The sequence below is a fragment of the Natator depressus genome, chromosome 1 (assembly GCF_965152275.1).
Source record: "Natator depressus isolate rNatDep1 chromosome 1, rNatDep2.hap1, whole genome shotgun sequence".
NCBI classification, from domain to species: Eukaryota; Metazoa; Chordata; order Testudines; family Cheloniidae; genus Natator; species Natator depressus.
Window position 1 is genome coordinate 21236698 of NC_134234.1, and position 25810 is coordinate 21262507.

Below are 25810 nucleotides of genomic sequence, written 5' to 3' on the forward strand. Positions count from 1 at the left end.
CCACAAAGGCTGGCCCTGCTCCCTTTCTATAATCTATTACAAATTCACACAAGTAATCAAGGACAAAAGATTCCTATACCTGCTGCCTCTAACTTGATTTTGCTAGAATGGTTTGCATGGTATTCCCATGGAAGTCCAGAGAATCGCACCCACAAAACTGAGAGGAAAGATGGTTCAGTGATTAGGGAGCTAGCCTGGAACTTTAGAGACCTGGGTTAAATTCCCCACTCTGCCACAGGCTTCTTGGGTGATCTTGGGCTAGTCACTTTGTCTCCATGTGTAAAATGGGGATAATAGCACTTCCCTCCCTCTCATGGGTACTGTGAGTTTAAATTAATTAAAGATGATGAAGATCACCCTTACAGGCTCAGCATAGTGATGAGGGCCAAATAAAATCAGATTTACATAGTATCAGGCCCTGGGATCGCACAGTATATCTTCATTATTCCATATGATCAACCATTCTAGGAGGATACTTTATGGAAAGTTTGATTGTGATTTAAAATCCTCTTTATACAGAACATTCAAATCATATGTTCAATTATTGTGCACACCTTAAAACAAATGCTCTTTTTCTTAATTGCACACTATCAATATATACATGAAAGAGAATTATAAAGATGTTAAAAGAAAAGGAGTACTTGTGGCACCTTAGAGACTAACCAATTTATTTGAGCATGAGCTTTCGTGAGCTACAGCTCACTTCATCGGATGCATACTGTGGAAACTGCAGAAGACATTATATACACAGAGACCATGAAATAATACCTCCTCCCACCCCACTCTCCTGCTGGTAATAGCTTATCTAAAGTGATTATCAAGTTGGGCCATTTCCAGCACAAATCCAGGTTTTCTCACCCTCCGCCCCCCCCCCCACACACACACACACAAACTCACGCTCTTGCTGGTAATAGCCCATCCAAAGTGACCACTCTTCACAATGTGTATGATAATCAAGGTGGGCCATTTCCTGCATAAATCCAGGTTCTCTCACCCCCTCACCCCCCTCCAAAAACCACACACACAAACTCACTCTCCTGCTGGTAATAGCCTATCCAAAGTGACCACTCTCCTTACAACGTGCATGAAAATCAAGATGTTAATGAGACTATGTCTGCAAAATATAGCCTAAGGCTACAAAAGCTTTTACCCATTAAAAATTTGAAAATGAATTGCAGAGCTACCCTCGAATTCATTACAAGCACAGAAATAATGAACAAGATGTAGCTAAACCTCTTATATTGGAAATTTGCTAATTAGCTCAATATACACTAGATGGCGCTCATGGTCTAGACTGCCAAATCCCAATACTACTTCCCTCAAAGGAGGAAACAGAAAAGATAAAAGCTCTCTCTGCCTCTGTCTATCCTGTTTGGAACAAAGTGTATGCAGGAAGAAGAAAGAACATTATGGTACTTGATATAAAAGATTTGATTACTAGGCCTTTCTATAGTTGCATTCACATGAATGGAATGCTAAAGAGTGGCACGGCAGGGAAGGAAAAGGACATTGCTAGCCAAGCAATCTTTTCTGAGAAGATGCTGATCTGTAGTTATGGAGCTGAGCAGGCCAAAAAACAGACAGGGTATAATAAAGTGCTGTTTAATCAACCAGCCACAGTATTAAACTGTGAATAATGAAAGTGGTCTCTGTAGCTTGCAAGGAACAGAAGTATGTTAAAAGGTACCCTCTCTTTTTTCCCTAGTCTGAGCACTCATAAGCAGCTGCACTGCCTCACCTCATTCAAACAATGAAGGATCAAAAGTGCCTTTATAGGATGCCACTCACAATTTCAGAAAAACAGCCACAGCGGAGTACTAAAATATACCAGGTGAGAGCCTACCCTCTGAAAAAGATGCACAAACATATCTGAGGGCAAATTTGACCCACTGTATGAATCATAAAATAAAATATGGAACATTGACTATTGGTTAAAAAAGGTTAAAGGACCTAAGTGACTTAGGAACTGAGTCCCATTGATCACCAGTGGGGACAAAAGACCTATCTGGCTTTAAGATTAGACTCTATAAGTTTATGGGGGAGATGGTATGATGGGATAACATGATTTTGGCAATTAATTGATCTTTAACTATTCATGGTAAATAGGCCCAATGGCCTGTGATGGGATGTTAGATGGGGTGGGATCTGAGTTACTACAGAGAATTCTTTCCTGGGTATCTGGCTGGTGAATCTTGCCCATACGCTCAGGGTTTAGCTGATGGCCATATTTGGGGTCGGGAAGGAATTTTCCTCCAGGGCAGATTGCAAGAGGCCCTGGAGGCTTTTCGACTTCCTCTGTAGCATGGGGCACGGGTCACTTGCTGGAGGATTCTCTGCTCCTTGAAGTCTTTAAACCACGATTTGAGGACTTCAATAGCTCAGACATAGGTGAGACGTTTTTCGCAGTAGTGGGTGGGTGAGATTCTGTGGCCTGCCTTGTGCAGGAGGTCAGACTAGATGATCATAATGGTCCCTTCTGACCTTAATATCTATGAACCAGCACAATTTAGGCTTCTGAATCTCTTCAGCACTTCCAAAAATTTTACCTGAAATGTTCACAAAGTGATAACATAATATTCTATAAAACTATATTATATTGTCACAAACAAACATGCAATTTTAAGCCCTTGGTGTGGCAATCCTAGTTCAAGCAGGAGAGACAATGATGATAAGCAAACGATAAATGGAAAAATTTATCTGCAGCCAAATCTGCAGCCAAAATTTCACAATAAGTGGGCAGGTTTTCAAAAAAAGCTCAGTTCCATTTTAGAACCTAAAGAAGGCCCAGGCTTCCAGAAGTGCCCAGCACTTCATTGTGACCCGCTTGGATAGATTTTCAGAAGAACTTCACATCTTAATACGCTGAGCTTTATTTGAACACCTGGCCGTAAGTGTCACAATGAGCTACTGGGTGCTTTTGAAAGTTGGACCCTTATTGGAGACTACATCTATACTGTGAGCTAGAGGCGTGATTCCCTTACTCCCAAATACATATTCACACTCACAACAAGCTAGCATGAGTGTAAATAGCAGCACAGCCGTGGTAGCACAAGTAATGGCGACGGAGGCACAGCTTAGCCGTGGCAAGTCATGGGGTAAGGGCTGGTTTGTACTCTGGACAGCTAACCCACGTCTTCACTGCTGCTGCCCATGTTGCTGTGGCTACACTGCTATTTATACTCATGCTAGCTTGATGAGAGCTGGCACAAGTGTGTGTACGCAAGCAATGGAATCACACCCCTAGCTTGTAACGTAGACAAAGCTTGGGTGTCTAAAGGGGCATTGGGCTGGTTTGAAAATCTTATCCACTCATGTCTATCATCTTCCCAATCCAAGGGACCACAGGGTTATTAGTTTTATATACTATGTTATATAAAGATGGATATACGTTCACACGTGCAATGTGATCTAAAGCTTTATAGCATGAATTTGGAATGACCATATTACTTTTTGTGGCAAAACCCTGAGTGAGTTATGCAGGCCTTCCCAAAGAAACGCTACTAAATCTTTTACAACATACCTCACCATGTATTCTGTACAGTGTATGTCATGGGGTCTAAAAAATAAAATATAATCTTCCGAACATTTTAATCCCTTCCTGGTACTATTTGGGGCTTGGAAGGGGTCCATTCTTTTGTTCTATGGGTGAAACATCGAATGAAAAGCCAAGGTTATGTTTTCCCAACACACAAAAAGACAACCAACAAGAACTAGTAATTGGCCAGCAAAAATGACAGGTACTTACAGATAAAATTTGATCTCCTCTCTGCAACTCTCCACTGAGGTCTGCTGGCCCACCTGCTAGGATGAAGGATACGAAAATGCCTTCCCCATCTTCTCCTCCCACAATGTTAAAACCAAGTCCCGTGGAGCCTTTGTGAAGGATGACTTTCCGAGGCTCCCTGTATAGAAACAAAATGGCATTGCTTACCCATTCAGATACCGTATATGCACCACTCAGCATCTCTGCCACATTACTTTTTCTTTAAGACAAAATAGCAGGCTAGTACCTAATAAAACCATTAATAAATTAGATAAGTGTATCCATTGGGGAACAGGCATAGTGTCTTATTTTTTTCAAGACGACAACTGAACATTTCTACCTATTAATTTACCCCATTGTAATGGATTTCACTAAGATAAATGGTGGATTTCTGCGATAAGACATTTGACACATTTATTTACAGCAATACTATATATAGCATTGGTAAACAATCGACATTTTTATAGTGTGTCGTCTTTTATGCTCTGAGTCATGCTAAAAATAAAACCTAAAAACAAACAGAGAAAAAACATAGTAGATACAAAGGGAAGCCTGTCCAACTCTGCCCTAGCTGGATCAAGTAACATCAGTGTATTATATCACCAAATTGAAAGCAGAGAATCTTATGAGAAAGTCTGGTTTGACCTTGTCAGGAATACACATCTGTGGGCACACATAACTGCTTTATCACCCAAGCGGACTATGGGTATTTTTACTGTTTTCAAACGTTGCTCAAAATTATGCGATCAATAATACCTAGCTCTTATATAGCACTTTCCATGAGTAGAGCTCAGAGCACTTTACAAAGGAGGTTACTATCATTATCCCCATTTTTCAGATGGGAAACTGAGGCACACTGCAGTGAAATGACACACAGCAGGCCAGAGTCAGAACTAGAACCTATGTCTCCTATTTCCCAGTCCAGAGCTCCAACCACTAGGCCACACCACCTTTTATATATATAAAAAACACATACAAATCATATTTTATTAAGTGGTGCTCAGTACTTCGCAGAACCTAGTGTTGAATACTGTGTTAATAAAACACATAACAATATTAAAAGGAACTTCATTCCTTAAAAAAGTCTACCCAACATTTGAAAAATAAAATGTATCTTCCAGATAGTTGTACCCAGTATTATCTAAAATACAGTGTATCCAGTTTATGGGATGATAATACATTTTCATAAAAGCTTCAGGCTCTTGGGGCTTTGGAACAATGCTAAATGGGTTCTGAAATGCTTCCAGTGTGGTTCATATTTTAGTGGAGAGATTATTTTGTGGATAACCTCCCCTCCCATCTGTGACTCCCTAATATCCAGAGGCACAATCTGACTTCAGTGCAGTGTTTTGTTCTTTATGGAAAATATTAACCACATTGGATAACATTTTCAAAAGCTTCTTAGTAATTTCACAGCCTAAGTCCCTTCTCAAAAGGGACTTCTAAGGCACTTAGGTGCTTTTGAAAATTTTACACACTGTCTACTTTTGCTCTTCCCCATCTGTCCAATTTCTCTCAGTTGAAAACATCATGTGATCAGCCACTTCTCCCCAGATGGCAATGAACCACAGTTTCAGAGCCTCTGATTTACAAAGGATCAAAATATCTATTTCACAGATCTTCTACCTCTACCTTCGCTTCAGTACAATATCCCCTAAAACTGTAGAATGAACTTGTAGGAATTCCCAAGCCTAACTGGTGACTTATTTTCTTGATATTACAACAGCAATACTGTCGGATATGAAAGGGAAAATGAAGCATCAAATCCCCAAACTACCCCTTTCTGTGAAAGAAGTAGTTGCTTTCTGTATCGTGCCTGCAAACCAAATACTTCTTTTAATTATTCCCATCATTCTTTTAAAGCGGCTGGAGAAAGGTACAAGAGTGATCAGCCTGGAAATTGACATTCTCTGTTCACCACCTCTGATAGCATGTACTCATCTCTCATGAGTGCCCTCTGGTCAAGTGTGTGTAAGCCTCCACTTTCACGCCCTGTAGCCCTCCTGGAGCTTAGGTCCTTAATTAATCCTGTAGTCTATCAATGGTCTCGGCCCTGGTATCACGCCGTACTCCAGGGCTTCCCTCCTGGAGGCAATGTCCTTGCCCTCTCTGGGCCTTTCAGGCCCCAGCTCTGCTGCTGGACCACTAAAGGGTTCAGTTCCTCTTCTGGGGTGCTTCTAAATCCAGGCCATTTCACGCAGTGGCTAATGGTGACGGGGAGACCCAGGCCCACCCACTACTCTGGGTCCAATCCCAGGGACACTGCAGATAGCAGCCATCTGCCATGACCCGTTATCTAAGCTGCACTGCTGCTCTGATTTCCTGGGCCACTTCCCCACAGCCCCACCCCTTCTTCATCTTTACCTCAGGGCCTTGTCCTGGTTGAGTCCCAGCTTCCAACCCAGGGTTCCTTCTCGCTCCCTCCAGCTTCTGCCAGCACTGCTGTGCCTAAGGCCCTGTAGCTCCCTCAGCTAGCCAAGCACACCACCACACTCCTCCAGCTCCAGCAAGGAACTGCTCTCACTCTGGCCCTGCAACTCTTGTTATACTAGCCTGCTGGGTCCTGATTGGCTGTGTCCCACACAGCCATTTTAGGCAGCTTGGAGGTCCCTCTCCACTGCCCTTTTCTGGGGTTGGGTGTGGTAGAGTCATGAGGCCTCCAGAAGGGGGTCTCAGAGGGTCAAGTACACTCTGTCACACCACGGAACAGGTATAGTGTGTGCAGGTGAAAGTCTCCAAATCCCTTTAACAGTCCTCTGAGCTGTCCAGTCGCTCTGTGATTCACCTTATCTAAACATTGATCCTAAAGGCTGCCTGCAACACAGTAACAAGTTACTCACTGAAAATACTGTCCACACTGTAGCTTGCCTAAAGCCAGCTGCATTTGTTCATCCTCATGTAATCACTTACTCCCTTGTACTAGCTGCTAAACTAAATTTAGGGCTAGAATTGTGATATGCTTTTCAATGTACTGCAGTAGAAAAGAGCAATTTTCAATCCTGTGGACAACTAAGTTTGTAAAAGTGTATGGAAGCATCTCCTTCCAAAACCTGCTAATATACTTAATCTACTACCTGATTGGTCCTCAAACGTTTTCAGATCCGAATGTACCAAACCACCGGTTCAAAGCATGAAGGCTACAATCTGTCCCTAGTCCTGCAAACATTGAAATATGTGCTTAGCTTTACTCATGTATGTAATTCCATTGGAGTTAATGGGACTACACGAGTGAGTCATGTTACTCAGGTGTTGATGTGATTGCAGAATCAGGGCCTCTGTCTTTAGAAATGAACTCCTATTGAAATTAGTGGGAGTTTGCCTGAATAAAGGCCCATTACTGACAATCATACAGTGACCTTAGTCTCATGATAATTTTCAAGTAAACTGCCTCCCTGCTGATTGATTCTTGTGTTTGATTTTTAAAAACAGACAAAAACAAAGGAGCATTTTTTGTAATGTTCTCGTATAAAGGAAACTGAACCCTTACTGGGAGGTATTAATCATGCTCTACATGGCCTCCCAGTTTCCATCTCTTTCTTTATATTGGGTAGTAAGAGAACAGGTCACAAAATAGAGCTCTGGGAAAAGCTACATGTTGTTCAGTTTTTTCATATCCTGAGGATTGTTTATATACTAAAGGTCAAGTATTTTTAACGAACAAAGAGATAAAGGTTCTCTCTCTTGGGTTGCTGCCACTCATTGATTACATAGCAATGAATTTAGTATTACCATGGACATGTGAAGGTCAGATTTAACATAAATCAGGTCTTTTGGGTTTAAATGGATTCAGATATCAGGCATTTACACAGATAGTATTGGCTAATGGCTAGAACATTGGATTAGGCCTCAGAAGACCAGTGCTCTAGTGCCAACTCTAACTCTGGTCCTACTTGGTTATCTTGGGCAAGTTATTTCAACTCTCTGTGCCTCAGTTTCCCAATCTGTAAAACAGGGATAATGATGTTTACTTCCTTTGTAAACCACTTAGAGATCTATTGATAAAAAGCGCTATATAAGAGCTAGGTATTATTATTTACTTGGACATTTAACATTGAAAAAATGCAGTAAAGCTGAACAAACATTTCTATACAGCATCCAGGTGAGAAATCAGACTCATAGTCCCTGTTCAGTTTAGTATTAGTGTATATGACAGGCAGGTTGGGGATCCAAATGTGAACACCCAACACTATAGCCAAAATAGGTAAATACAGCTGGGTATTTACTTGCTACTAAGCTATACAGTTTGACAAAGAGCTGGCTCTGTTAATAATCAATGCCATCTGACCAAGTCAGCAGCTTTATGACTGAAACCCTGACAGCACTGTTTTGTTATTCTGCCTTCTTGACAGCACAATTCACATTTTGTTCTTGGGTGATTATCTTCTGAGGGAGCTCAAACAGTGATGGGTAAAATGTCAGGAGCTGTGATTAGAACACAGGAGTTCTTGGCTTTCAGTCTTCCGTGCAATCTATTTTGTTCCGTTTCAGTGCATCTTGCAGAGTCCTAGAAAGAGGCTCAATAATAAAGCACTTTACTTTGGGGAAATTCACTAATATTGATATTGGAAAAATTATGGGAAATGAAGGATGCTAACCAATTTTCAGATATCACAAGTAATTGGTAGGTATTATGAATTTAGCAAATAACAATACATGGTACCTACACATTGTCTTTTATCAGAGGACAGCAAAGCACTTTTATAACAATAATAAATTAAACCTCAGAGCAATTCCTCTTAAGTAGTTAAACTGAGGCAGAAGAAGAATGGGTGACTTGCCCAAGGTTAAATAAATAAATACATAAATGAGCCAGTCACAGGGCTGGAAACTGAACCTTAAACCTTAAATTCAGTTCTATGCTTTAAACATCAGACCACATTCCAGGCACCAAGTAGGTATTATGTTTTAATATGTACTTGAGATTATCTGTTGCTAATAACGTGGGAAGCGACTAGTCGAGCATCACTTTAGTCGAGTTCCAAAGAAAGAGTTAAATATGGAGGGACTAAAGGTTGGCTTCTGACATATTTAACTATTCATCTGGCATATAAATTGCTCAATTTAGAGTTATCTTCTTTTGAAATGATGATTAAAGATAACTGGGAACAGGAGCTTCAGTTGTCATGGTCCAAGGGGGACTGGGAGAACATCTGGAAAACGACATTAGGAAAACTTCACTCTCTCTCTCTTCTATTAATATTTTATAAGAACAGAATTCAAACAGAACGGAGTAGAATGCAGGTATTTGCTTAATATTAAGTAACGGAGATCCTCAAAGAATGAAACAAGACAAGAGGCTATTGTGCTGGTAAATATACAATAAGCTTAATGGATTTTTAATGAACGGAAATAAGAAACAGTAGTTTAGAAATGGTAAGTTTTCCTTATAGTAAACAAGCCGAGTAGAAAGTACTATTTGCCTACAGAAACACAACCACCAAAGGAAAGCAAGGGATAGTAATTTCAAGTAACAGATGGATATTTAAAAATCATATTATATTCAGACACTAGATGGGGCTATCCAGCTATTGTAAAGCCACACTCAAAAGATCAGACACCTGTTTTTTCAATAAAAAGAAAAGGAGTACTTGTGGCACCTTAGAGACTAACAAATTTATTTGAGCATAAGCTTTCATGAGCTACAGCTCACTTCGTCGGATGCATTCAGTGGAAAATACAAGTGGGGAGATTTATATACATACAGAACATGAAACAATGGGTGTTACCATACACACTGTAACAAGAGTAATCACTTAAGGTGAGCTATTACCAGCAGGAGAGCGGGGGCGGGGGGGGGAAGAGGGGGGAACCTTTTGTAGTGATAATCAAGGTGGGCCATTTCCAGCAGTTGACAAGAATGTCTGAGGAACAGTGGGGGGTGGAGGGGGAATAAACATGGGGAAATAGTTTTACTTTGTGTAATGACATATCCACTCCCAGTCTTTATTCAAGCCTAAGTTAATTGTATCCAGTTTGCAAATTAATTCCAATTCAGCAGTCTCTCGTTGGAGAGACTCTCTTCTGTTTTTGAAGTTTTTTTGTTGAAGAATTGCCACTTTTAGGTCTGTAATCGAGTGACCAAAGAGATTGAAATGTTCTCCGACTGGCTTTTGAATGTTATAATTCTTGACATCTGATTTGTGTCCATTTATTCTTTTACGTAGAGACTGTTCAGTTTGACCAATGTACATGGCAGAGGGGCATTGCTGGCACATGATGGCATATATCACATTGGTAGATGTGCAGGTGAACGAGCCTCTGATAGTGTGGCTGATGAGATTAGGCCCTGTGATGGTGTCCCCTGAATAGATATGTGGACACAGTTGGCAACGGGCTTTGTTGCAAGGATAGGTTCCTGGGTTAGTGGTTCTGTTGTGTGGTGTGTAGTTGCTGGTGAGTATTTGCTTCAGGTTGGGGGGCTGTCTGTAAGCAAGGCCTGTCTCCCAAGATGTGTGAGAGTGATGGGTCGTCCTTCAAGATAGGTTGTAGATCCTTGATGATGAGTTGGAGAGGTTTTAGTTGGGGGCTGAAGGTGATGGCTAGTGGCATTCTGTTATTTTCTTTGTTGGGCCTGTCCTGTAGGTGACTTCTGGGTACTCTTCTGGCTCTGTCAATCTGTTTCTTCACTTCAGCAGGTGGGTATTGTAGTTGTAGGAATGCTTGATAGAGATCTTATAGGTGTTTGTCTCTGTTTGAGGGGTTGGAGCAAATGTGGTTGTATCGTAGAGCTTGGCTGTAGACAATGGATCATGTGGTGTGGTCTGGATGAAAGCTGGAGGCATGTAGGTAGGAATAGTGGTCAGTAGGTTTCCGGTATAGGGTGGTGTTTATGTGACCATCGCTTATTAGCACCATAGTGTCCAGGAAGTGGATCTCTTGTGTGGACTGGTCCAGGCTGAGGTTGATGGTGGGATGGAAATTGTTGAAATCCTGGTGGAATTCCTCAAGGGCTTCTTTTCCATGGGTCCAGATGATGATGTCATCAATGTAGCGCAAGTAGAGTAGGGGCATTAGGGGACAAAAGCTGAGGAAGCGTGGTTCTGAGCCATAAAAATGTTGGCATACTGTGGGGCCATGCGGGTACCCATAGCAGTGCCGCTGATTTGAAGGTATACATTGTCCCCAAATGTGAAATAGTTATGGGTGAGGAGAAAGTCACAAAGTTCAGCCACCAGGCTTGCCATGACATTATCAGGGATACTGTTCCTGACGGCTTGTAGTCCATCTTTGTGTGGAATGTTGGTGTAGAGGGCTTCTACATCCATAGTGGCTAGTGTTTTCAGGAAGATCACCGATGGATTGTAGTTTCCTCAGGAAGTCAGTGGTGTCTCGAAGATAGCTGGGAGTGCTGGTAGTGTAGAGCCTGAGGGGGGAGTCTACATAGCCAGACAATCCTGCTGTCAGGGTGCCAATACCTGAGATAATGGGGCATCCAGGATTTCCAGGTTTATGGATCTTGGGTAGCAGATAGAATACCCCTGGTCGGAGTTCTAGGGGTGTGTCTGTGCGGATTTGTTCTTGTGCTTTTCAGGGAGTTTCTTGAGCAAATGCTGTAGTTTCTTTTGGTAACCCACAGTGGGGTCAGAGGGTAATGGCTTGTAGAAAGTGGTGTTGGAGAGCTGTCTAGCAGCCTCTTGTTCATATTCCGACCTATTCATGAGGACGACAGCATCTCCTTTGTCAGTCTTTTTGATTATGATGTCAGAGTTGTTTCTGAGGCCGTGGATGGTATTGTGTTCTGCACGGCTGAGGTTATGGGGCAAGTGATGCTGCTTTTCCACAATTTCAGTCCGTGCACATCAGCAGAAGCACTCTATGTAGAAGTCCAGTCTGTTGTTTCGACCATCAGGAGGAGTCCACCCAGAATCCCTCTTTTTGTAGCGTTGGTAGGAAGGTCTCTGTGGGTTAGTATGTTGTTCAGAGGTGTGTTGGAAATATTCCTTGAGTCGGAGACGTCGAAAATAGGATTCTAGGTCACCACAGAACTGTATCATGTTCGTGGGGGTGGAGGAGTAGAAGGAGAGGCCCCAAGATAGCACAGATTCTTCTACTGGGCTAAGAGTATAGTTGGATAGATTAACAATGTTGCTGGGTGGGTGAAGGGAACCACTGTTGTGGCCCCTTGTGGCATGTAGTAGTTTCGATAGTTTAGTGTCCTTTTTCTTTTGTAGAGAAGCAAAGAGTGTGTTGTAAATGGCTTGTCTAGTTTTTGTAAAGTCCAGCCAGAGGGAAGTTTCACTACAAAAGGTTTTTTCCCCCCCGCTCTCCTGCTGGCAATAGCTCATCTTAACTGATCACTCTCGTTAGAGTGTGCATGGTAACACCATTCTTTCATGTTCTCTGTGTATATAAATCTCCCCACTGTATTTTCCACTGAAAGCATCCGATGAAGTGAGCTGTAGCTCACGAAAGCTGATGCTCAAATAAATTGGTGAGTCTCTAAGGTGCCACAAGTCCTCCTTTTCTTTTTGCGAATACAGATTAACATGGCTGCTACTCTGAAACCTGTTTTTTCAATGTTTTTGAAATACGTTCCCCTCTCTCTCTCTTTTCGGTTAGATAGCACATGTAATTTTTTTTTTAGATACATGAGGCTGAAAGTGTGATTCTAGGTGCCAGTGCAACCTCTGAGCACTTTTCATGTTCTCTGCCCTGCTGCTGCTTTGTACCAGAATACAGATAAAGCAGAGCAGCGGAGACACTAACCATGAATTAGGCAGGGAGAATGAAGAGAAAAAAAATCACAATCTGAAAGAGAGAAGCAAAAACGAGAGAGAGAGAGGAAATGAAGGACTGAAGAGAGAGAACTGGATAAAGGAGTGTGTACAGGAGAGATGGGAAAGAAAAGAGAAGGGAAAAAGAAGGAAAAGACAAAAGGAGCAGACGCAGAGGGAGGAAACAAAGAGACACAACTAGATTGACAGAAATCACGATGGGGAGGAATAGGCAAGCAAAGAGTTGTAATCCTCATAAGTGATCCAAAGCATTTCTTCCACTGAGTTACAAACATGTCTATTTTGATAGCTTAAAAGATAGACTAGGTCTTCACAACAGGGATTGTGTCATATTTATGTACTGTAAAGCATTGTACACATTTGCAGAGCTAAATAAGAGCTAGATATTATTAAATGAATATTTTAAAATAAGTATATAGTAATAAAATGCTGCTGGAAAAATTTTCAGAAGTGTCCAAATAATTTAGGAGCATATATTCCAATGGGTGCTTCTGAAAATTGTATCCTGCATAACAAACCAATTTTTTACTCTTACCAGGTAAGTCATGGTTTTGGTATAGAGACAAATAAAATATCAGGGCAAACTTGTTTTCTTTTAATTTTTTTTTTAACTTTTGTTTTTCTATTAAAGAGGCACCAACAATTTGAAAAATCACACTTCTATCAGAAAGGTTTGTACCTACCATATTTCAAACATAATACTAGTCTCTTATTATAGCCAACAGAATGATGCTCCAAAAAGTCTGGGAGTCCCCACAATTTTACTTATCATAGGTACATAAATTCACAGCAAGTATGGATTAAAAACCAGAGACTAAAAAGTTGGCAAGATATATGTATTGTTATGAACAAAAGTAACTTCTAAGGATGACTGTAACTGAAAAAAACTTAGTGAAAAAATGCTTGTTTTTAATTTGCTTATTTTGTGCATTTGGCTGCATATTTTGTATATCACCAATTTCAGTATTTTCTTTGCAATAATACCTTGTAATAATACTTATCTACCTACCTCTCAGGAGTGTTGAGAGGATTAGTTAGTTAATAACAGTGTTTTAAACATTCAAAGAGGTGTTAAAAACACTAAAAACTCTGAAAAGTCAGGCCCTAGGCCTAGGATTGACAATTTTGGTTGGATATATTCCTGGATATTTCATCACATGACATCATCTTGAATTAAAGATTAATCTTTAATTCCTGGAGACTCCAGGCCAATCCTGGAGGCTTGGCAATGTCGTATCATGGTGGACACTAATCAACAAGGTCCCCCAAATTAGTAGAGATTTCTGAGAAATCTGTCCTTGATCTCCCTGTGCCCCAGTTCCTGTTTGTAAATAAACCACTTACCTCACAATGGTATTGAGAGGACCCATCCATTGATATATGTGACACTCTGGTACTATGGTGATGACCACCACAGAAAACCCATGAGGAAATTATTTATTACATTGTTATTTGTATCACAGTAACACCTAGAGGCCCTAACCAAAATCAAGGTCCTGTTGTGGCATGCACATAGTGAGTGACAGTCCCTTCCCCAGAGTGTTTATAATCTAAATAGACAAGACAGGAAAAGATTGTAAGGGAAAACAGAGGTACAATTACTTGGCCAAGTGTCAAACAGTGGCAGGCCTCATTTGTCCAAGTCCAGTGCACTTAACCACTACATAATACTGCCTTCCTTAAATAATTCACTACTCAAAGCAGGGTTAATAGGACTCCATGCAGGCACAGGAGTCTGTCTTCATAGAGTCAATGGCCAGATAGCCTCAACTAGTTAATTTCAGACTGCCAACCCTTTGGATGTAATCATTCCAATTTTATTTCACATCTTTTCCTGCTCTAACAAATTTTAATATATCACTTTGTACTTTTATTTCAGACAGACAAAGGGGACCAACACAGGAAAGACCTTGAGGGGAGGGATAGCCTGCTAAACCCAGGGTTATTATTTCAATCCTTGAGGGGGCCATTTAGGATCTGGGGCAAAAATTGGGGATTGGTCCTGCTTTGAGCAGGGGGTTGGACTAGATGACCTCCTGAGGTCCCTTCCAACCCTGATATTCTATGATTCTATGACCTGAAAAAGGTAATTCAAATTGAGACAGCATTCACCTTAACATGGGAAAACAACGATAAACTAAGACCGCGCCAGTATGTAGGATATTCATAACGTCTCTTTCGTCATGAGAGAACAAATTAAAATTTATAAAGGTTGCAGCTTTGATATGAAATATAGATATATAGGTATGTAAAAAAATCTCAAAGTCCCGATGAAGGGAAACTTAAGTATATTTAAAGTTTCTTTTATATCATTTAGACTTCTGTTTTATTGTAATTTAGTGACCCAGTTATCCAATCTAGTATTTTCTCATCATATGAACCTCTGCCTTTGCTCCACCGGCAATGTCAGTTTCTATCACCATTTTGTTCACTTCTCCCTTAAATGACCTTTGCTCTTTTCTGTCATCCTTATGTTTGACATGATCACCCCATCAAAAGCTGAAAAGCCACCATCATTCTTCTTCATATCCCTCTTTTGTGATGCTTACAAACCACTGCAGTCTAACAATGGTTAGGCAGGTGGCAAGGTGGGCCTGCTGGTTGTTTTGCTTAATGTGTTCATTTTACTGTTATCTCTTTCTCCAGCCCCCGCTCTTCCAATTCATTGACAGGGACCTCTGAATACTACTAAAATACAAACAAGATAAACCACCTTCTTACTATTTGCTGCCAGATTCATTATTGCAGCCCAGCACTGTAACTTTGGCATTCCTACACTGGACAAATGTTTTGATAAAATGTGGGACATTCTTGTTACATTAATATATACTAACAAGTAGCTTAGGAAAATGATCATTATTTTGCTGTTTGGGTTCCATTTTATTAAATATACAGATTTTGACATACAAACTGTTACACCATCCAGCCATTTGTGCCATAATAATTTATTGTGTAACATTTAGAAAGTTCATCTTATCTACTGTATCTATTCATTATGCTTGTAATGAGTTCTTTACTCTTAATCATTTGATTCCTGCTGTTTTGGCATTTCTTGATTACAAATGCACGACTTTATACTGATTTGGTCAGTTTTCCAGATCCAGTAGACATACCAGAACTTAAGATAAAGGTCAGGCTTGGTGGTGAAAACAGACCAGCTTCACCTTTCAAAGCAAAACCAAAAACTCCAATGTGAGATTTATAAGGTGTTTAAATCGTATGGCAGTATTCCTTCCCACCCGCCTTCATTTTTCAAGTTATGAGTAGCAACCAGTGGCTGAATTCCTATCACAAGGACAAAATAGAAGAATGTTAAAGTCAGTGGGGCTGCCCAAGAGACAGAAAAATGATTACATGCACTTAAGCCAAAGTACTTCATGTGCACATCATTTAACACAATTTGTGCTATACTGGTCTCTGTGGTTGAAGCTAGGTTTCTAGTAGAAACCCTGACTGAGTGATTGATAGACTGATTTAATGTTTTGGGGCATATTACACAAGATGTTCTGAAGATTTTGGAGTTCAGAAATGAAGTCAGCATAAAAGTCAATATAAAGTCAGACCTACATACAACAGGCTACAGGGTTTGCAATGGCTTAACCCCACAATCAGGGTGACAGTGGCTGAGCCCCTCCCACAGAGGTGGAGGTGGCAGAATGGCCCTCCCTTCTCCTTCCCAAGCTTTTTGTATGGCTGATACAGAGGATTTTGCAATTGGCTGAAAGTTCATGCAGATAGACTGATATTAATTTCCAGACCACAACAGTGAACATCAGAATGGCAATATAGGGTCAGACAAAAGGTCCATGTAGCTCAATATCACATTGTTGACTCATATTCAATTTGTGATACACTATAACCCCCAGATCCTTTGCAGCAGTATTAGTGCCTACCCAGTTATTTACCATTTTGTAGCTGTGCGTTTGATTTTTCTTTCCTAAGCGTAGAATTTTGCACTTTTTTTAAAAAAAAGTCATCTTGTTGATTTCAGACCAATTCTCCAATTTGTCAAGGTCATTTTGAATTCCAATCCTGACCTCCAAAGTGCTTGTAAACCTTCCCAGTTTGGTATCATCTGCAAATTATAAAAACATACTCTCCACTCCAACATCCAATTTGTTAATAAAAATATCAAATAGTGCTGGACCCAGGACAAACACACGAGGGATCCATTAGATGCATACGCCCAGTTTGAAAGTGAACGGCTAATAACTACTCTTTGACTTTCAACCAGTTTTGCACCTACCTTTTATTAATTTAATCTAGACCAGATCTCCCTAGTTTGCTTATGAGAATGTCATGTGGGTCTGTATCAGAAAAGCCTTATTAACAAGAAGGGATAAAACATTTACAGCTTCCTCCCATCCACTAATCCAGTAACCCTGTCAAAGAAGGTAATTAGGTTGGTGTGGTATGATGTGTTCTTTACAAATCCATTTTGACTATTACCTATATCCCTGTTAACCTCTAGGTGCTTACAAATTGATTAGAGACACAAGGTGAGTGAGACAATATTTTTTATTGGACCATCTTCTGTTGGTGAGAGACAAACTTTCAAACCATGCACAGCTCTTCGTCAGGCCTGGGAGAGTACTACGAGTGTCACAGCTAAATGCAAGGTGGAACAAATTGTTTAGCGTAAGAAACTAGCACATATTGTAAGGGACCATTCAAGGTAAAACGGCCTGTTAAAACTTCTGCAGACATAAGACAAAAAGGGCGGGGTTAATGGGTTATAGATTGTTGTAATAAGCCATACATCTAGTGTCTCTGTTCGTCCATGGTTATTAGCATCTGGCAGAGTTATGAATTTAAACTCCCAGGCTTGTCTTTTAAAGTATTATGCAGGTTTCCTTTGAGGATGAGGACTGATAAATCAGATATAGAGTGATCACTTTGTGAAAAGTGTTCACCCACAAGTGATAGGGTCTTTTATCATTTTCCTGTATGAGTTCATCCGAGAGCGTAGTGGTTCTTTGGTTTGACTCACATAGTTGTTATTGGGCCATTTAGTGCACTGGATGAGGTATACCATATATTGTGATAGGCATGTATAGGATCCATGGATCTTGAAAGGTGTGTTGTGGGGGATGTGATCATTGTAACAGTGGTGATATGTCTGCAAGTTTTGCTAGATGTAAATAATTTTGTGCCTTAGCCTTCCTTATTTTGTCCCTACATGCTTGTGTTATTCTTTTGTACTCCTTGGTAATTTGCCCATATTTCCACTTTTTGTAAGATTACTTTTTGATTTTCAGGTAAAGAGCTCTTGATACAGACTCTTTGGCCTGAATAGGCCTATTACTGTTTTTCTTACCTTTCCTTTGCATCAGGATAGTTTGCTCTTGCAGTTTTAATATTGTCTCTGGGAAATTGCCAGCTCTCCTGCACTCTTTTTTCCCTTATTTTTCTTCACTTGGCACCTTACCTACTAGTTCTCTGAGTTTGTTAAAGTCTGCTTTTTTGAAGTTTATTGTTTTTATTCTTCTATTCTCACTACTTCCTTTCCTTAGAATCATTAAATCTATCATGTCATAATTACTTCTACCCAAATTGCCTTCATCCTTCAGATTCGCAACTAATTCCTCCCTGTTGGTCAGAATCAAGTCTAAAATGGCTGTCCCCTGGTTACTTCCTTTACAGTCTGTATCAAAAAGTTGTCCCTTATATATTCCAAGAACTTACTGGACATTTTGTGTTTTGCTGTGTTACTTATCCAACTGATGTCTGGGTAGTTAAAGTCTCTCATTATTAACAAGTCTTGTGTTTTGGATATTTCTGTGATTTATTTTAGAAATGCCTCATCCAGCTCATACTCCTGATTTGGTGGCCTGTAGTAAACCCCACCTATGACATCCCCCTGTTTTTCCCCTAATATTTTCACCCAGATATTTTCAGCTGGTTTGCATCTCACCTCCTTCTGGACCTCTCAACAATTATATATATCTTGATATACAATGCATCATCTCCTTTTTTCCCCTGCCTGTCCTTCCTGAACAAGCTAAACCCCTCTATGCCAATTCCAGTCCAGTCATGAGATGTATCCCACCATGTCTCTGTGATGCCAGTTAAGTCATGATTTAGCTTAAGTACTAATAATTCCAGCTCTTCCTGTTTATCTTCCACATTCTTATTTCACATATTCACACAGTCAACCTGTGGAACTCCTTGCCAGAGGATGTCGTGAAGGCCAAGACTATAACAGGGTTCAGAAAAGCACTAGATAAGTTCATGGAGGATAGATCCATCTATGGCTATTAGCCAGAATAAGCAGGGATGGTGTCCCTAGCCTCTGTTTGCCAGAAGCTGGGAATAGGCAACAAGGGGTGGATCATTTGATGATTACCTGTTCTGTTCATCCCCTCTGAAGCACCTGGCATTGGCCACTGTCAGAAAACAAGACACTGAACTAGATGGACCTTTGCTCTGACTCCATATGGCCATTCTTATATTCTTATGTTCATTGTTGTGGTTTGGAAATTAATATCAGTCTGTCTGCATGAACTTTCAGCCAATTGCAAAATCCTCTGCATCAGCCATTCAAAAAGCTTGGGAAGGATAAGGGAGGTCCATTCTGCCACCTCCACCTCTCTGGGAGGGGCTCAGCCACTGTCACCCTGATTGTAGGGTGAAGCCATTGCAAACCCTGTATCCTGTTGTATGTAGGGTCCCAGACTACCTTGTTCCAGCTCAGGACCTAGTATCGAGGAGTCTTCCCCCAACCCAACACCAATTAGAGCACTGTTTTGTATCCAAATCCAAAATAAATGTAGATTTGTGTATGCATGCTATGGGGGAAGGAAGTGTTAGTGAATGGGGGAATGAGAGCAGGAGGAAATGGCAAGTTTCCCTAGCTCTCATAGTCTGACATAGACTCAATTCTGAAAGTATAAACAAACAAACAAACAAAAAAGGACAGGCATTGCTTGCTTATTGGATCATGTTATACCTTTTTGCTCTAGGCCTTTTTTGCAGTAATGGAATTTTACACACAATGAATCAGAGGGAACAATCAAAACTAAAATTAAAACTAACCCTCCTAAACAAGCCACTGCAACCAAAATCCAAGCTCTCCATATAACTGTCAGTTGTTCTGATATTATTAAAGACATGAAAGCGGTTGACTTTGGTTGTGGATGAATCATCTTTCCCCTCATTAGTTTTGTGAAAATTTAGCCATCTGTGTATGCAGATCTGCATTTTTACAATCAAATTACACTCACACACAAGCATTGGATGATTTTTCTATATCAAACAGCTCTTGTTCTATCTCCAGAATTAGTGTATTCAGCTTTGGGAATAATTTGTTACACTGAAAGAAACTCACCCATACAGTAATATGGTTAACATGGGTTAGAATCAGACATCAGTAAGAATTTCCTTGATTAGTGTGAAATATGTTTCTGTTTTTACATGTAAATGTTAACTTGAGGCAAGTGAAGTGAACTCAAGTGATGGCACTCAGATTACTTCCATGACAGATTAAGTGTTCTGAGTGTTAAATAGGATATGTCCATCAGAAATACTGAACTTGATGCTCACTATATATAATCAGTCAAAAAGTTTTTAATTAAGCTTCACTGATTTTAAAATAAATGAATGAGCTTTTTTTCTACGCAATTTTTCACTGCAGCAATAGTGTTCAAATTAATCTCTGTAGCACATTGGTACAAACAAAGCAATGAGAGAAAAAATTAAATGGACCACACCAAAAAAATGTAAACCAATCCCCAACAATCCCTGATAACTACACCATATCTCACCTGCCAATAAACCAAAACAAATAATAGCTTTGGGGCTAACATGCTACTTGCTGTCCTAACATTGTTCACTCTGTTTTTATCTTTTATCTCTTTCCCCCACTCTGTATCTGTCTGGTTTATGGGATTATTTTATCAAGACAAGGACTCTCTGCTACTCTATGTCTGTATAATGCCTAGCACAAAGGGTCCCAGATCTTGGTTGGTCACTAGGCACTACTGTGATAAACATGATTATCAATAATAATAGTTAAAATATGCATGCAGGGAACTCAGAAACTTGCCTGTCAACCTACACTTTGGAAAGTGGATACTACCACTGTCTGATCCACTCCAGCTTGACGGGTTCAAAGCTCCTTAGTAAAACCACCACAAAATTGTACTTTTCTGTTGCATATCAGCAGCTTTTACCAATTCTTTTCCTGATGTTATTTTTTTCTGCAGATCCTCCAAGAGCTTCAAGGATTTCAGGAAAGCCACAGAAGACCTTTGCCCTCCACAGCAACACTATTTGCATTTACACATTGGCGCCTGGTTCCGACAGCCTGGACACCCCACCTAGCTGGTGCCCCTGCAGCCATAAAACTCAGCTACCAGGGGGGAAGCAGGCATGTTAATGCTACTGGGGATATTTGCACATGTGACTGGGCCAAAGGATCTGCAACAACACCCCATGTTGCCTCCATTAAAGTCCTGTTAACTGAGTTTGGGTGCCTGAGAGGGAAAGGCATGCTATTAAAGAGTGTGGCCCAATGCACCATCAACCTTCTGCTCCACCATGAACCAGTTCCAAAAAATGCACAGTAGGTTTGTTCTTGCATTCTAAACCCCATGTAACAGTAGATCCCTGCTGGAAGGCACAGAAGGGGAGTGCCATACCTTCCAACATGAAGAATTTGGGTATTTCATCTGGTATTAGTACTGGATCAGATAGATTTTTTCCCCCTTCAATCTGGTAAATGTAGCCATGGCAGTGTATAGTTAGAGAGAGAGAGAAACTCAGCTTTCATATGAAGCAGCTCAAGAGACAGAGAACAGCCTTACCCTTCCAGAGAAATGGTTCGTTGTAAGCTCATTGCGGGTGGACGTGTTGCAGTGCTGTGCTGGGAATGACTGTATGGACAAGGAAGAATAAAGAGAAGTATTTGTTAAAGAAATATGACTCTACTTGCTGATTCTCTTGCTCTTACGATAATGGGTAGTCACAATTAAGATATAATGGATGACCCAGAACTAATGACCAGATTACTGAAATTACTGTGAGGTATTCCTATGCATCTCTCATATTTACTGATCCTTGTGCTCTCTCTCTTTGGATAATAGGGGAAGAAACCAATTATCTTGTCTCCTGTTTAATAAGATGTTATTCCTCATTAAAAACAGATTATAACTAGACAGACTTGGAAGGATCCATCTTTTAAAAAAATGCATGAATACAACAGATTGTATTTTTCAAGTGACTTAAAACAACTCAGATGCTAATTGTTATTTATATAAAATGTAGCAGTAGAACAACTGAGAAATGAAATCAAAGTGCTCTTATCATAGTTCACTATGATAATTTTTTATTGTTTCCTATGTAGAATTTTCAGCAAAAGATTTTGAAATCTGCATCTCTATAACTTTTAACTATGGAAATTTTTTCCAATGGATTTTAGATGGAGGGGGATATTGATTATTGCAGACATTTACTATTAAGAGCTACTGTTTCAAAACCAAATAATTTTCAGCACAAGCCAAACTGTGGATACACAATGTAAACAGAAACTGGATAATAGCTTTTATTTAAAATAAGTACGATAATAAAGGCAATTATAGACACCCCAGTCTGAACTGACTAGCATCACCGAAATTAAAATAGTTGACCTTCAGCAGTAGTATTGGATTTGACATTAAATTAAACAATACATACCAGGAGAAGTGGGGGAATGAGATAAAGCTGACAGTAACGCAGATACTTTGACTGTTAAAACAAGTCACATATAGTTCAATCATAGTATTGGCTCTCCCAGAAATTTAGTTGTGGGGATGGATAGAATTGTTACATCACTTTTAAAAGCACAACCTTCTGGAAGCTATGCTTCTAGGAGCGTTATAAAATGATACTGCCCGTCCTGGATAGTAGCAGATGTAATTATGAGCTCACCAGCTATTTCAATGCTTGCCTACAAATAGGGAAGCTATTAGCACCCTAAATACGATATATAACCAGAAACCACTTTAGTAATCCTCAAGCTATGGTTTCTAGAGATGGCCAGAAAATGGAAATCCCTTTCTGTGAAAGATTTTGAATTTTTTTCTGTATGAATCAGGACAAAAAATAAAAAAACATGATTTTTTTTGCAGGAAGGAACCTATTTTTTTTTGCAGGAAGGAAGAAAATACCATTTGGGGAGAACCAAAACAGAATTTTTGAGGTTACTGACTGTCCACCTGGCAGGACGTCTGCCTGGCTCCTCAGGAGTCAGCTGCCTGGGGAGGCAACCAGCTCAAGAGCAGGGCAGGCATGGGAGCCACCTAGCTGGGGAGCTAACCACCCAGTTCTTTGAGTAGCCGATGGAACAGGAGGCAGGCGAGGCTGGCGAGCTTTGGAGCCCACCAGCGAGGCTGTGGTACAACCTGGAAGCCAGGGGATCCCAGTCAGCCCTCCAGATGAACTGTGAAGAAGTGGAAAGCTAGAGCTTTCATTTCTATATACCTGATGGAAAGATCAAACTTTTCTGACAAAATGTAAATTTTCCTGAGGAAAATTGTGATTTTGCGGAAACTGCCTTATCCATTGGAAAATCATTCTACTGGAAAATTTCTGAGCAGCTCCAGTGGTTTCTCTCATACCAAATCAGGACTGACTGCAGAACCTGTTGCACACACACGCACGAACCCAATGGGGACAGTAGTATACAGTCGCTTCAGTACAGCACTGAAGAACTTAGAATATCAGTAGTTGAACCAGTTCTGCTCTCATACTGACACAAATCAAATGGAAAGATTCCCGCTGGTTACTGTGGTAGCAGGATTGGACCCACAGACAGAAGGTGGCAGAAATTTCACGGGGACGTATTGTGATTCATTTAAGTGTTTACACGGTACCTTATAAATTTTGGTTCTACTGCACTGTGTAGGAAAAAAAACTTTAATGCCATTATATATCATTGATCCACTAAGTTACCGTTTTTGCCTTTTGCTATAAAGCATTATACAGTTATTGAACAATTACGACAGTCTGTTAGGATTAAATACTGCATTATATTTTAATTAAAAACTACGAAGCTCAGTGTCAGTGGGCACCACACATATATTTTACTGTTCATTTCATTTTGCTGCCTAACCAATATATGCTGTGTGATGGAGGACACAATTCAATAAACATTGTAACTTCTCTAGCTGTTTAGCACATGAAGTTGTAACATATGGCACTGTACTACAGGGCGAGCACTACACTTGCTCCCCACTTTCATTTCCAGTCGCTAGTGCTTCACACTATTTCCATTTTTAGTGGATGTTGTGAAGTGGTAAATAGAATTAGGAATAAATGGTCAGTTTTCAGAATGGAGAGACGTAAATAGTGGTGTCCCCAGGGCTCTGTACTGGGACTAGTATTGTTCAACATATTCATAAATGATCTGGAAAAAAGGGGTAAACAGTGAGGCGGCAAAATTTGCAGATGATACAAAATTACTCAGGATAGTTAAGTCCAAAGCAGACTGCAGAGAGTTACAAAGGGATCTCACAAAACTGGGTGATTGGGCAACAAAATGGCAGATGAAATTCAATGTTGATAAATGCAATGTAATGCACACTGGAAAACAATCCCAACCATACATACAAAATGATGGGGTTTAAATTACCTGTTACCACTAAAGAAAGAGATCTTGAGACCCATGCTTACACAATGGGACAAAAGGTTTCTCAAAACCCATTGCTAGAACTCTGGCACAGAGGCAACTGAAGGAGTCAGACAAGGATTTGACCACATTTTCAATTTGAGTGATTGACAAAAGAAAATTAAAATCTCCACCGACCCAGTAAATCCTACAAGAATCCTAATTTTTCTAGGAATGTCATCACTGCAAGATCTGGCCCAAAAAGGAAATCTGATCTGGCACCCCTCCTCAAGATATTTTAACCCTCAGTCACTTTTTCAAGCCATCCTCCTTATTAGAAGGAATATAATAATTTCAGTCAGTATAGGAACACTTGTGTCCAGTCACAACTAATCAACACAGCTTAAATTTTGAGGGTGGGATTTTCAAAAGCAATCAGCACTAGCCTACCTCTGCTACCACTGAGGTCATGGGTTAGACTCCCATTCATTTCAGTAGAAGCACATTTAGACCAGTGCTTAGTGCTTGGAAAATTCCAGCCTAAGTCTGACTATCAACAGAAAACTGCTCACCATCCATCCATAAAGCTAAGAAAAGAAAAGTTCAGAAAACAAGTGTCAAATCATAGCAACAAATACATCTGAGGGAATGATGACCTTGTCTTAGATGTCCACAAGTGAATACAAAGAGACTACAATTCATTCGGTAAATGAATGAATTCGGGGTTGTGAATTAGTGCCTCAACTCTAAAAGGGTCAAAATGAAGAAAGGGACCAAGCCGATCATCCTAATAACGAAAGAGTCCAAGTTTCCAACTAAGCAGTAATACCTCATCTACGCTGCTGAATTCAAACTGATCCTGAGCATTAATATTTCGTACAGACTATTTAGTACAAAACCGAAAGCATAAAACTAGTTTTGACAGATCAAATTCTTTCTAATCATTTTTAACACTGGAGAAATAATTATAAGAATTACATCTTCATTTTTTTAGTTTGGACCTTACAGTATTAAAGAAAATGGTTTTTGTGTTAATGAAGAACTGCAGAAGAGTGCTGTTATTTTCTCATTCAAAGATGGAGATTACTATATATGAGCTATTAGCAGTGTTGACTAGTGGTTAGGATGGCATTCACTTATTTACTAATGTACAAAAACACAGGGGAAGACATACATCTTGCGCCAAGGACCTTACAGTGCTTTATTTGGCTATGTGAATTATGACTCAGGTTCTGTGTAATAAACCCTTGAATCTCTAAGAAGCATCCTATGTCCAGAGACCAGCTGCTAACTTTGTAATCAGTATAGTCCTTTACTGAGCACAGCAGCAATTCCTAAATAGCTTTAAAAATTTCACACAGGAAAGGACTCTTGAAACAAGAAACTAGAGAAGGGATATTTGAAAATCTTGGCCAAAGTTCACAGAGATGTCAAGTATCTCTGTTTTTTGGTTCCCACTTTAACAGTTCCTGATTTCCCAAGGGTAGATGCTCACCAATTTAAGAAAATCAGGCTCCTTCATAGTGATTCAATATTGGATACTCAAAAACAGAGACACCCAAAAACACTAGTCATCTCCAAAATCTTGGCCATTAGCTTTCGAATTCACGTTGCAGCTGCTGTGGAGTTGATGGTGTATTTGCCCAGTAGCACAGTAATTCAATTCTTTAATTTTTTAAGTCTATTTACAGTTAGAGGAAGGAAGCAGCCAAATCAGGTAAACCACAA

General features: G+C 40.1%; 1 protein-coding gene across 22 annotated transcripts in view; it reads right to left on the reverse strand.

The window, feature by feature from the left end:
• DLG2 (discs large MAGUK scaffold protein 2) overlaps positions 1-25810 on the reverse strand; it is a 1447004-nt gene that overhangs the window by 289529 nt on the left and 1131665 nt on the right. For all 22 annotated transcript variants that reach the window (XM_074955894.1, XM_074956046.1, XM_074955852.1 and 19 more), the window contains 2 exons: positions 21303-21371; positions 3746-3902 (listed from right to left, as the gene is read on the reverse strand). In XM_074955894.1, the coding sequence (XP_074811995.1) occupies positions 3746-3902; positions 21303-21371 (226 nt within the window). The remainder of the gene's footprint in view (positions 1-3745; positions 3903-21302; positions 21372-25810) is intronic.